The sequence below is a fragment of the Canis lupus genome, chromosome 3, assembly GCF_011100685.1.
Source record: "Canis lupus familiaris isolate Mischka breed German Shepherd chromosome 3, alternate assembly UU_Cfam_GSD_1.0, whole genome shotgun sequence".
Classification (NCBI taxonomy): domain Eukaryota; kingdom Metazoa; phylum Chordata; class Mammalia; order Carnivora; family Canidae; genus Canis; species Canis lupus.
Genome location: NC_049224.1, coordinates 75,061,547 through 75,073,704, shown reverse-complemented (window position 1 = coordinate 75,073,704; position 12,158 = coordinate 75,061,547). Strand labels below are relative to the sequence as shown.

The 12,158-nt window shown below is 47.6% G+C and overlaps 1 protein-coding gene across 1 annotated transcript in view; it reads right to left on the bottom strand.

Annotated features, from left to right (window-relative positions):
* Positions 1–8,636, bottom strand: part of RELL1 (RELT like 1) — a 63,021-nt gene extending 54,385 nt beyond the window's left edge. Inside the window, exon 1 of the mRNA XM_038533506.1 lies at positions 8,441–8,636. Coding sequence (XP_038389434.1) covers positions 8,441–8,528 — 88 coding nt within the window. The 5' untranslated portion in view covers positions 8,529–8,636. The remainder of the gene's footprint in view (positions 1–8,440) is intronic.
* Positions 8,637–12,158: the final 3,522 nt, after the last annotated feature.

Genomic DNA, 12,158 nt, shown 5'->3' with positions numbered 1-12,158 from the left:
GAAGCAGCACTTGCTTACTTTTATTATCATGCTTTTTTTCTCAATGACCAGAGTTTTCCACCTCAGGCTTTGGGAACAATATGGCCCACAGAAGCTGGCAGACAAAACAGCCTCTTATTAATTCGAGAAGGGACTATAGCTAACATTTGTGGGTGAATATTGGAAAGCCTAACCCTTCACTTTATTGTAAACAAAAAGCGGAGTCAGAATACCTGGATTCCAACTCTGGCTTCCTTCCTTCTAGCATTTATGTGTCTGCTCTGTGCTAGGTCCGTGCTTGGATCTTAGCCGTGGACAGTGACCAAGACACATAGACAGGTCCCTCCCCTCACCAAACCTAATAGTCTGCTCCTCCAGGAACTGCAGGCTAATGCTATTCCTGACAGGCCACTGAACTTCTCGGGGCTCGGTTTCCCCATCTGCAAAGAGAGGGGGTTAATTGCAAGAAGACCACTAAAGTCCCCTCTCACTCTAAGGTTATATGGCTAAAAAACAACACAATGGCTCCATAAGTCAGGTAGCCAAAGTCATGCTTCTCAAGTCCTGCTCATCCAGATCCAGAAGGCTGGGAAACCAGCATGAGGACCAAGGGCAAATGTGGACCAACGAGCCTTATCAGAAGCAGCAAACTGGAGCCACTTCAATGGAGAGCCAGCTTTAAGCCAACGGGGAGAGCCCTAGACTGAGCAAAGGAACCTGCTTAAGTCCCAGCTGGGCCAACTTAGTGTCCTCAACTACTAAATATGCTTTGGGGCAATGGTCCAGGTCCCTTCAGGCCCTAATGCTACAGGATTCTACTTCCTCATTCCAATATGCGTTTTTCCCAGCACCACCAAGCAATAATTTTATTGTGAGGCTATTTACCTGGAGACAGCATCAGGTCCCACAGGTTAAGGACTCAGTCCTACGAGACTGCCCCACCCCCCACCCTGGATGCCAATTCCGAGTCCAGGTTGTCACCCTGTGCTTTGGACCCCTATCAACCAGAGGTTCCCACAACCCTGCCCCCCTCCACCACAGCTTGGGTGCGATGAATATGCTAAAGCGCCTCAGAACACTGAGAGAAACACTTGACTTACTGGACCACTGGCTTATTACGAAAGCTAGAACTCCAGAACAACCAGCTAGGAGAGGTGCATACGGTAAGGTATGGGGCAGGGGCGTGGAGCTGCCATGCTCCCCAGGTGCGCTACTCTCCACACGCCTCCGGCCTCCACCAATGCAGAAGCTTGTCACATCTTGTCCAAAAGTTTTTTAAAGCATTTCATCAGAAGCTCTCCCCCCAAACTCTTCCCCTTCCCAGAGGTTGAGGGGTGAGAGTAAAAGTTCCAACCCTGTCATCATTATGCGGCCTTTCAGAGGCCCAGCCCCCTCCTGGGGCTCCCTGGGGTACCACCTTGAGTCACCTCAGGGGCATCTGCTCCAAGGGAGCGCCTCATGAATGACAAAGGACCTTCCAGCCACTTGGGAACTTGGGAGGGTTTGAGAGCTTTGTGCCAGGAACTGGGGCAAAGACTAATAACATTTCTTATTAAATCACACTCATCATAAAAAAATAAATAAATAAAATTAAAAATTAAAAAAATAAAAAAAAAATCACACTCATCATAAGATTCTACTTCGACAGGAGTCTACTTCACCAGTCAGCAGTGAGAAGAGGAACAATGAGCAGTCCAACCCTGAATAATCACCAAGTATATCAGGAGGAGAATTACATCAAATCCCAGAAGAACACTGTCAAAATTTTGTGACTGTATTTTTGGACCTACTGGCTGGAGATAACCAGATAATTGATGTACCTTCTAGAACTCTTCCAAAAGAAAGTGTCACACTCGACCCTTATAAAGCCAATAATTTGCTGCCTTCTGTTTTTCTCTCCTTCCTTGCCTAATTTTGGTAGCTAATGGCTCAGCCCCCACAGATCCCCTGCATCCCAAGAGGACTCCCTGCCAAGCCTCCTTCCCAGGGTGGGGGCCTCAGGCACTGCCCCACATTGCTTCCCCAACGTGTACACCCCTGCCTTTAAGCCACCAGCCTCAGCCAGGGCTGGGAAGCTAGATGAGAGAGGCGATGCCTCAGGCAGTAGCAGAGAACCTGAAAGGAAAATTCTGGAGCAGTTCGGAACTCTGTCCCACCAGATTGTTACGGCAGGTTAGGATTTGCTTTAGGACAAAATAATAATAATATACTTTTTTGGTACTTACTATGTGCCAAACACTGTGCCCTGCACTCTCATGTTTTAGCTCATGTAATTGTCATAGCAATCCCATGAAGCAACTCGCTGTATTTTCTCCCTAATTCAGATGAGGAAAGTGGTTCAAAGATTTTTTTCCCTTCGAACAATGGCATTTTATTTAGTGGTCAGGATGCACATGTGCAGAGATGCCTGGGTGGCTCAGTGGTTGACAGACTCAGTGGTTGAGCATCTGCCTTTGGCTCAGGGCATGATCCCAGGGTCCTGGGATTGAGTCCCATGTCGGGCTCCCTGCATGGAGCCTGCTTCTCCCTCTGCCTGTGTCTCTGCCTCTCTCTGTGTGTCTCTCATGAATAAATACATAAAATCTTTTAACAAAATGCATATGCACAGGAGTATGCAAACAGAATGATGGGAGGGGAGAGCTGCTAGCCGTTTAGAAGCCTGGAATGAGCAAAGACAAGAAAGTGAAGGCCTTGGAGTTTGGAGGAGAGGGAGCAACAGAAACAGGGCTTGGCAAATGGATTCTCAAGGTGAGATGACTGGCACCAGAGGGCACAGAAACTCGGTTTGCCTGGGGGATCTGCCACTTTCTATCTACCTTTTCGGCCCCCTAAAAAGACCTCCTGGGCAGAGGAAAGCAGAGGAGAAACTGAGCCCAACTTCTCCATAAAGTTGCCATTATAGTGGACACCCATCCTCAAAGCCACCTAGAAGAAACAAAACCTCAGCTTTGCCCAGATATCTTTATTTTAGTAGATTTAGTAGATTCCATACTAGGCTACCAAAATAGTGCTCCTCTTTGTGAAGTGCCACTCAGTTGAGGAGTTACTTTTCTCCATAGGATATTTTACTATTTTAAGCAGTTTTACATTTGGCTGCCCACAGACCAGAACAAATGAGTCATGGAAGAGGAAATGCAGGACCATAATCCTTTATCTGAAAACCTGGAGGTCAGATGTGCCTCGAAATTCAGACTTTTGTGATTCTAGAAAGGTAACACAATGCATTTAGCACACATTACATAACGCTCAGAAAGCAAATGCCTTGAGATTATTGCAGCAAAATTTAGCAATATTCAAATTAAGTGAGATGAATACATACCCTAGAGTCTCATATCAGTTCAGGTTAGGTTTTACCACCAAAGGGATATGCAAAAAGCCTCAAAAAGCTTCTGGTGTTCAGAGCTTTTCAGGCTCCGGAATTGTCCAAAAAGGATTACAGGCATGCAAATGGCTCAGGTACTAGAAAACACAGTCAACCTACCGGTACTCAAATCAAAGACATACAAATTAAAACAATCAAAGTACCATTCTGCCTTACAAATTAGCAAATGTGTTTTTCAGAGAAAATGCCAACAGTGTGAAAAGTGAATCCTTCAACCACTGCTGTGAAAAGTAAACTGGGCCAACCTTCAGATCACCGATACTGGGGTCATCAGTGGCTTCAAAACCATGAATACCTTTGATCCCAACATTGCCTTTCCAATAACTCATTTTCCAAAGATGTCACCAGCATCTAGACAAAGCTTTACACACAGATATTCACTGAAGAAATTCATCTGAGGGGCACCTGGGTGACTCAGTCACTTAAGCATCTGCCTTGAGCTCAGGTCAAGATCCTCAGGGTCCTGGGATCCAGCCTCATGTCAGGTTCCCTGCTCAGTGGGAAGTCTGCTTCTCCCTCTCCCTCTGCCCCTCCCCCTGCTCATGCTGGCTCTTTCCCTGTCTCTCTCAAATAAACATTTTTTTAATTTAAAAATAAAACCAATTCATTTGAAAATTAAAATTCATTTAAAAATACTTAACAACAGGGGCACCTGGGTGGCTCAGTGGTTGAGCATCTGCCTTTGGCTCAGGTCATGATCCCGGGGTCCTGGGATCGAATCCCACATCAGGCTCCCCTCAGGGAGGCCTGCTTCTCCCGCTGCCTATGTCTCTGCCTCTCTCTGTGCCTCTCATGAAAAAGTAAATAAAATCTTTGAAAAATAATAACAATAATTAGCAACAACTGAAATCTAAAACGGGGGCACAATGAGGTAAAAACCAGTGAATCCATATAACAAAATATGATGCAGCCATTTCTTGAGTAGGTAGGGAAATGGAGAGACCTCACATATAATATTAAGTGAAAAACGCAGGACACAAAATTGTATTTGCATCATGATCCTATCCAAGCAAAAATCATAAAACAAGAAGGAAATACACTAACAGCAGCAAGTGCCTTGGAGTAATGAGACCAAAGGGTGACTGTCTCCCCTTTAAATCTTTAAATCTTTGGGAGAATTTTCCAAAAGGATCAAGAGCACTGTATCTTAGCTGAAAGGAAATGGAGAAAGAAGTCCTGTCTTCATAACTCCCAGTCAATGGCAGTAAATTCATGAATCTGAGGTGTCGCTCTGGGCTTTTATAAATGTACCAACATACAATGAACCTGTCTTTGCAAAACCACCACCATCTACAGAATGATGACCTTATAGTACATGTGGTCTACACTTACTATACAATTTGACTAACATTTTAAGTCCAGCCTAATAGACACTATGGGGAAGAAATCCAGAAACAGTTCAAAGGATAAGACAATATGCCACTTTGCAAAGACCTTTCAGAGACAACAGCTCATTTGATCCTCACTGGCAGCCAGTAAGGCAAAGACAGGAACTGGCACATACCCATCTTACAGGTAAGAAAATGGAGGCATAGAGAGCCACACTTTGGGGAGTGTGGCACACTCCCCAAAGTGTCAGGGGCTCTCCCTGACTTCTAGTCCAAGGGTGTCTTAGAGTTTGGTGCTATTTCCCCTCTATCTTGCCATTACCCTATTACTTGGTGATTCTTTAGAAGTATCTTTGAATAAAAAGAAATTTTATTCACTAGAAACCAAACCAAAATGATTTACTGATGATGAGAATAAGCTTCAGAAGTGAACAGATCTGACTCAAGGTCAAAATCCAACTTATATATTTGAGTGACTTTTTCAAGTTAACTTCTCAGATACTCGGTTTTCTTATCTACAAATACAGGAATAAAACTACACAGCTGACCAGGTGCTGAAGAATTAAATGATCTGAGTACTTCGACCAGAGCCTGCCTCCAAACAGGTATAACAAATGCTATATTCCTTCCTCCAAAAAAAGACTGAAGTATCTACAATGAACCAATTCCAAATTCCAACTTTAGTCCTTGTTGGCACACCAGACTCCTTATCCTACCTGCTATCAGGAGCCCATCAAATCTATACTAATTACTGAAGTGCCCTAAAATAATTAGAAACCACTCACCATAACAGTTTTAACCAATGACAATTTAAATCATTTTTTGTCAGTTTTAAATAATTTCTCTTTTGTCTTGGCATGTAAGTAAACTTCAACATCAGAGCCAAATTCTTTAAAAAGTAACAATGAAATTTTTGTTTCAATTGCCTGGGGCTTTGGCCTGTCTCATTTGAATTCAACTACTGAAACTCCCAAATCATCTGTTTGATTAATTTCTTTGAGGGAAAAGGGAGGAGAAGGGAATGGCAGGCACTTTTCAAATTTTTCATTTCCTCTTTAAATTAGATTTGGGCATGGAAGCCTAGGCTCTGAGGATGCTTGCTCAAAACATTCTGTCCACTGACAATGTTATTATGTGGCTGTACAGCTTGGTAGCTACCTGACCAAAGGAGAACCCAGAATTTAATAAAGCTTATCCTTAGCATCAGCGGAGGAGTTAGGAGGCTGGATGGAAGCCCACAAAGCCATAGGGCCTTTCCCTCTCCATCAGCCTCCAAACCTTTTCCACCCACTCCTTTCTAGAAGGCTGGGCCCATTGTCTGGTAGAGAAACTAATAAGCACAAAGGTTGAGTAACCAGAGACCTTAAGGCCATAAATAAGCCAAGATGTGGAAAATCATCCCTTCTGGTGCTTGTGGTATACAGTTTCGAATGCTGCTTCTAAGAGACAAAAGTTTAATGAGATTCTCCTAGGAGGCAGGAAGAAAAAGAGACATTGTCACTACCCACTGTGAAGTTATCTGTCCTTTTCTCTGCTTCCCAACTTCTGTTAACCACATGCTTACAATTTCAGGATGTCCTACACTCCCTATCTTAGAATCTCAACAAGACTGCTGAGGATGATTTCTGCTCTATTTTTCTCTCTGGGGAGAAGTGGGGTACAGTAGAGAGAATGAACTTTAGAATCAAGCAAGTGAAGTTATTGAAGATACATATAAAGATGCATACACACGGGCATGGGTGTGTGTGCACACACGCGCGCGCGCACACACACACACACCTCCTAGTGGTTCTGCTTCTCCAATTAAATGCTGACTGATCCATTAGCTACATAACTCAACCAATTATTTAATTGCTCTGGGCCTCAGCTGCCTCCCCGTAAATAAGAACTTTATGGGGCTCTAAGAAATAAGTGTACAAAAAGCATATGAAGTGCCCAACTCAAAGCTTGGCATAAAGCAAGCACTCGGAGTGGCTGCCTATCTCTTTCCCCCGACCTTCCTAAAACATTCCCTGCAAACATTAATACTGTCGTAGATCCCAAGAGGATCAGATGCTAGCTGGTCAGGACATCTTTTCTTCATACAGGCCTCAAGTTGCACTGGCACATTTGTACTCTGTACTCTTTCCTTTTTAGATACTTTGTTCTTCTTAAATGGTAAACTTTTAAAAAAAATTTTTTTTATTGGAGTTCGATTTGCCAACATATAGCATAACACCCAGTGCTCATCCTGCCAAGTGCCCCCCTCGGTGCCCATCACCCAGTCACCCCAACCCTCTGCCCACCTCCCTTTCCACTACCCCTTGTTCAACTTTCATCAAAAAAACGTTGCTATGCAATTAGATGAGAACTTTCTTCATCACATTTCAGGCCTGAGAGCTGAGTGTCGCTCAGCGATCCATCGAAACACAAACTTACCCCAGGAATGGATGTCCCCTGCTGATGGCTGATTACAGGCATGCCGCATGCCGTGCTGAATTTTTAACAATCTGACTCTCAGGTGAAGCTATTCAAGTTCTGGGGCAACTGACTCTAGCTCTTCAAGTACTGTCTACAACCCTGTGTCCAATTTGAACCTGATTGTGCACTGAAACACAGGGTGAAAACCAAAATTTCCCACCCAATAATACATGTCACTCGCTGCCATCTCCCCAGGAGGGATGACTGAAGGAAATACGGGTCTGCTAATAAAGGCTCAGGAGACACTCTCCATCCTGCTCCCTTCCTAACATGTTCTGTCTTCTATGAAATAGTGAAAGCCAAAGTGATAAGCCGGTTTAAGAATTGTAAGCGATCGTTATCTTCTCAGGAGTAAAGAGCAGATATATGTGTTGTTATGGAGGAGACAGTCCCGGTTGGAAGGCTTCCAGATGCTTATTATTATCTGGACGTGGAAGAGGAGCTGCTCGAGCTTGGAAGAGCTTGCTGACGTAAGACTCCAGGCTGCGGTAACCCCAATTGGCCAAGAAGGCATACGTTTATTATTTTTTTTTTTTAACTAGTGCTGTCAAGTGGCAATTAGGAGGGGAGACGGTGGCAAGGAATCCCTGGGGTCTAGGGCCATAGAAACAAGAGTGTGAGACTGGACTTCCGTAAAAGTTACACCGCCTCGTAGGTTTCAATTAAAAAGCTCCTGCTCCAAATTCGTCATTGAGGACAGCACTTTATGGTCTCTGCTGGTGGCTTCCTGCTCTGACCACAGAAGGTTCCTTTTGTGGTGACAGGAATTGACTCAAAGAAGAAGAAGAGAGAAAAAAAAAGTAAGTTTACAAATGCGCCTTCCCTTTTTTTCCAAGCCTGATTTATCCAGGACATGTGGGGAGGACATCTGAACCCCCCCAACCTGTTGTAAGAATCCATCAGCCGCTGAAATTCATGAAAACTTGGAACGGAAAGAAATGGAAGTCCCCAAGGTCTGAAAACATAAGAAAAATTAAACGGTGGGGGTGGGGGGCAGGACGGCGCACCCGGGCGCTGGAGCCCATCTGCGGCTCGCGGGGCCTCCGAGGGCTCGGCCGGCGGGAAGCGCCGCGGGATCCCAGGCAGGCCGGGCGCCTGCACCCCCGACAGCCGCGGGGCGGCGACGGGGGCCGGTCCTCGGAGCAGCGGGCCCGGGCGAGGCGAGCGGGAAGGGGCCGCCAGCCCCGCCGGCCCGGGGCTCCGCGTCGGGATCCCGCGCCGTGCCCGGGCGAGGGCAGCTCAGCGCGCAGCGAGGCCGCCTCCCGGCGCCCGGGCCCCCCGGGACACTCACCCGGGGCCACCAGCGGCGAACTCGCGGTGCCTCCCACGAAGACAGCGGCGGCCAGGACCGCGGACCCCGAGAGCTCCCACGGGGCCATGGCCGCCTTCCTTCGCCCTCCTCCGCGGGGCGCCGCGGCCCGGGCTCCGGCAGGCAGTGCGACTCGAGAGCCGGCGGCCGACCGAGTAGCGAGGCTCGGCCCCCGCGCGCCGGGAGCCCAGCGCGTCCAGGACCCTCCTCTCCCGCCCCGCCCCGCCCCGCCCCGCCCCGCCAACCCCCCGGCTCCGCCCGCCGGGCAGCGAGCCCCGAGGCCCCGCCCACGCCCCGCCCACCTGCCTGGCCCCGCCCCTTCTCGCGGCGCCCGCTTCCTTTCTAAATTCGACCGCCGCTTCTGCCGCGCGGATCCGGCCACGGCCCCGCCCTCCGGCCCCGCCCACCTGCCTGGCCCCGCCCCTTCTCGCGGCGCCCGCTTCCTTTCTAAATTCGACCGCCGCCTCTACCGCGCGGATCCCGCCACGGCCACGCCCACCGGCCACGCCCACCGAGCGGGCCCGGCCACGCCCACCTGCCTGGCCCCGCCCCTTGCCGCCGCGCCCGCGGGGTCCGGAGTCAGGCTTGGGCGCAGCCGCGGGGTTTGCGCGGGAGCCGGGCGAGGGGGCGGGGTGTCCGCGGCTCCTCCTGCCGGCTCCGGGAGCAGGCGGGCGGAGGGTGGGGAAGAGGGCGAGCGGGACAGGAAGCTCCAGGTGGCCTGACTTGACCCTCGTCGGAGTGGGCACGAGCTTCGGTCTTCGCTGGCCTTGCCCTCCGTGGCCGGTGCAGAGACGGGCCCTGCTCTGTACGTGAACTTCCACCGTTTGAAAATAGAAAAGGCAAATCGTTTAAATTTCTTCCTATCTCCGCTTTCCCTTAAGCTGCTCCTTATGGGAAACAAAACTCTACATACCCGCAGGAACAAACTGCTTGTGTGTGTGTGTGTGTGTGTGTGTGTGTGTGTGTGCTCACGTTGCACTTTGCAAATACTTTCACGAAATAGCTCTTAAAGTGCCTGTGTTGTGCCCAAGATTGCGAATCCGAGAAACCACCAAGGAGCCGACACCGATGCAAACCCACGAGGGTTTATTTGCAAGCTCGAGCTTGGGTCCAAGTATACCCGACAGAGCAGGACTTGGACCCCGAAGTGGGTTACAGCTGCTTTTTTTGGGGGGGGGGTTGTTTTGTTTTAAGATTTAGTTAGTTAGTTAGTTAGTTAGTTAGTTAGTTAGTTAGTTAGTTATGATAGAGAGAGAGACACAGGAGGAGGGAGAAGCAGGCTCCATGCTGGGAGCCTGATGCGGGACTGGATCCCGGGACCCCAGGATGGTGCCCTGGGCCAAAGGCAGGCGCCAAACCGCTCAGCCACCCAGGGATCCCCTACAGCTGTTTTTTTTATAGGCTGGTCTAGGGGATTTTCAGAAGGGGTGGAGGAATTTCTCAAGTTCTGTTTACATTCTGATGTGGGGCTTTCAAGGGCGTTGAGCTCTGTTCTCATTCTAATATGGGACTTGCTACCACGGTCGTGGGTTCTGTTGTCTTTCTGATATGGGATTACCTGCCGAGGACATTGAGGACATTCTGTAGTTTTTCCTATAAACTATAAAGTTCAGCTCTTATTCATAGGGGCCTAAGATGGCTGTACTTGTGCTAATGCTAAACTTGAGGTGGAATGGCCTTGATTTTTCTCGGCCTCCACACCTGGTCACTTAGGATCTCCTTATAGCCTCATGTCAGCTCTGTGAGGTGAGTAGTATCTCTATTCCACAGGCCGCTGACTTAACCCAGCGGCTCCTAGGATAAACTGGAATGAACTTGTCTCCATTGTGTTTGCTCCCTGCTGTGACACCACACAGTAAGAGTCAGAAGTGGCTTTGAAGTTAACTCATCACATGCATTGATTAAACAAGAAGAGCCCTTCTGAGTAGTTCCTACTTTCCTGTACTATAGAAACCCCTGAAGCAAGGTCAGGCCTTCAGCAACTCAAGGTCACAGGCCTGGTGAGGCAGGTGAGGTCTGGGGGTCTTTACAGAATAGGGCTCTTCCTTGGCTTGACTGTCATCCTCCAATTTTTTTTTAAGATTTTATTTGTTCGAGAGAGACACACACAGAGAGAGGCAGAGACACAGGCCAAGGGAGAAGCAGGCTCCCTGCAGGGAATCTGATTCCAGACTGGATCCCAGAACTCTGGGATCAGGACCAGAGCCAAAGGCAGATGCTCAACCACTGAGCCACCCAGGTGCCCCTGTCATCTTCCAATTTTCAAAAGACTATTTTCTTGTTGCGTCCTCGCCACATAGGCTCTTACAAACATTGACACTGAGGTGGGAATCCCCACGACAGAAGCTTGGGTCTCTACAGATAGCAGGGGCTGAAGGATGGGAACCTCTGCCCTTTGAAGGGGAGTGAGGTACCACTGTGTATCTGGAAGATGAAGTAGTTTTATACCACCCTAGAAATTGAGAATGGCTACGTTTGAAAAAAAAAAAAAAAAAGGTCCATGTGGTTTTCTAACTAAAAACAGGAGACAGTCCTGGACCTAGAGCCTAAACTGTAAACTATAAACTGTAGCCAGGACCAGCTATATAATTTGCAGAGCCTAGTGTCAAATGAACATCCAGGTCCCTTTGTTCAAAAATTATTAAGAATTTCAAGATGCTGGTGCACCTGGGCTCAGTCCATTAAGTCTCTGCCTTCTGCTCAGGTCATGATCCCAGGGTCCTGGGATGGAACCTCACATGATCAGCACTGGGCTACTTGCTCAGGCGGGGAACCTGCTTCTTCCTCTCCCTCTACTACCACTCCCCCTGCTTGTACTCTCTCTCTCTCTCTGTCAAATAAATAAATAAATAAAAGCTTTAACAAGAAAAAGAATTTCAAGATGGCAATTACAGAGCATTAAATCAATTGTAGAGCTCTTCTAAGCATGGAGCCCTGTGTACAGGCCATACACCCATAAAGCCAGCTCTGGTTTTAGCACTTTGAATGCAGCAAAGTGCTTGAACCAAGATACCTGCACAAAATGTAAAATGCTACCTGAAAAATGGATGTTTCACACTTTTTTTTTTCACAGATTGAACTTACTAGTAAAAAAAGACAGGATTGTTTTTGTTTTTGTTTTTTTTAAGTAATCTCTATACCCAACGTGGGGCTCAAACCCACAACCCCAAGATCAAGAGTTGCACGCTCCACCGGTGCCCCAAGACAGGGCCATTTTAAACAACATATTTGAATTGGATGTCTGTTCACGGCTCTTCAGAGATAAAAATACAACCCTGTAATTAAAGCTGGACGAAACCTTAGTAACCACCTATCAAGCCCCTTTAAAGATGAGATAGTTAAGTGATTTGCCAGATACCTCATTCCTAGTATGAGCCACGGTTGGAAACCAAGGCTCTGAAATTTCTCTTCTCAGACTTTTTTGTAACGTTTAGCTGCTTCATACAGTCTCTGCAGATACCTTCCTGTCACATAACCCCAGATACATGCATTTGCACATCTCTGTTAAGGGGAGAGAGGGAGTGAGAAAGGGATGAAGAAAGGGAAGAAGATAGGAAGGAAAGAAAATCAAGCTAAAACTATTCTCCAAGGACTTACCACTACAGATTTGCTTGTACAATTTGAAAAGCCCCACGTAGATGCATCTAAAAGCCATTGTTTGTTTAATCTTAAATGTGAAAACTTCAATGTGCTAGAAGTT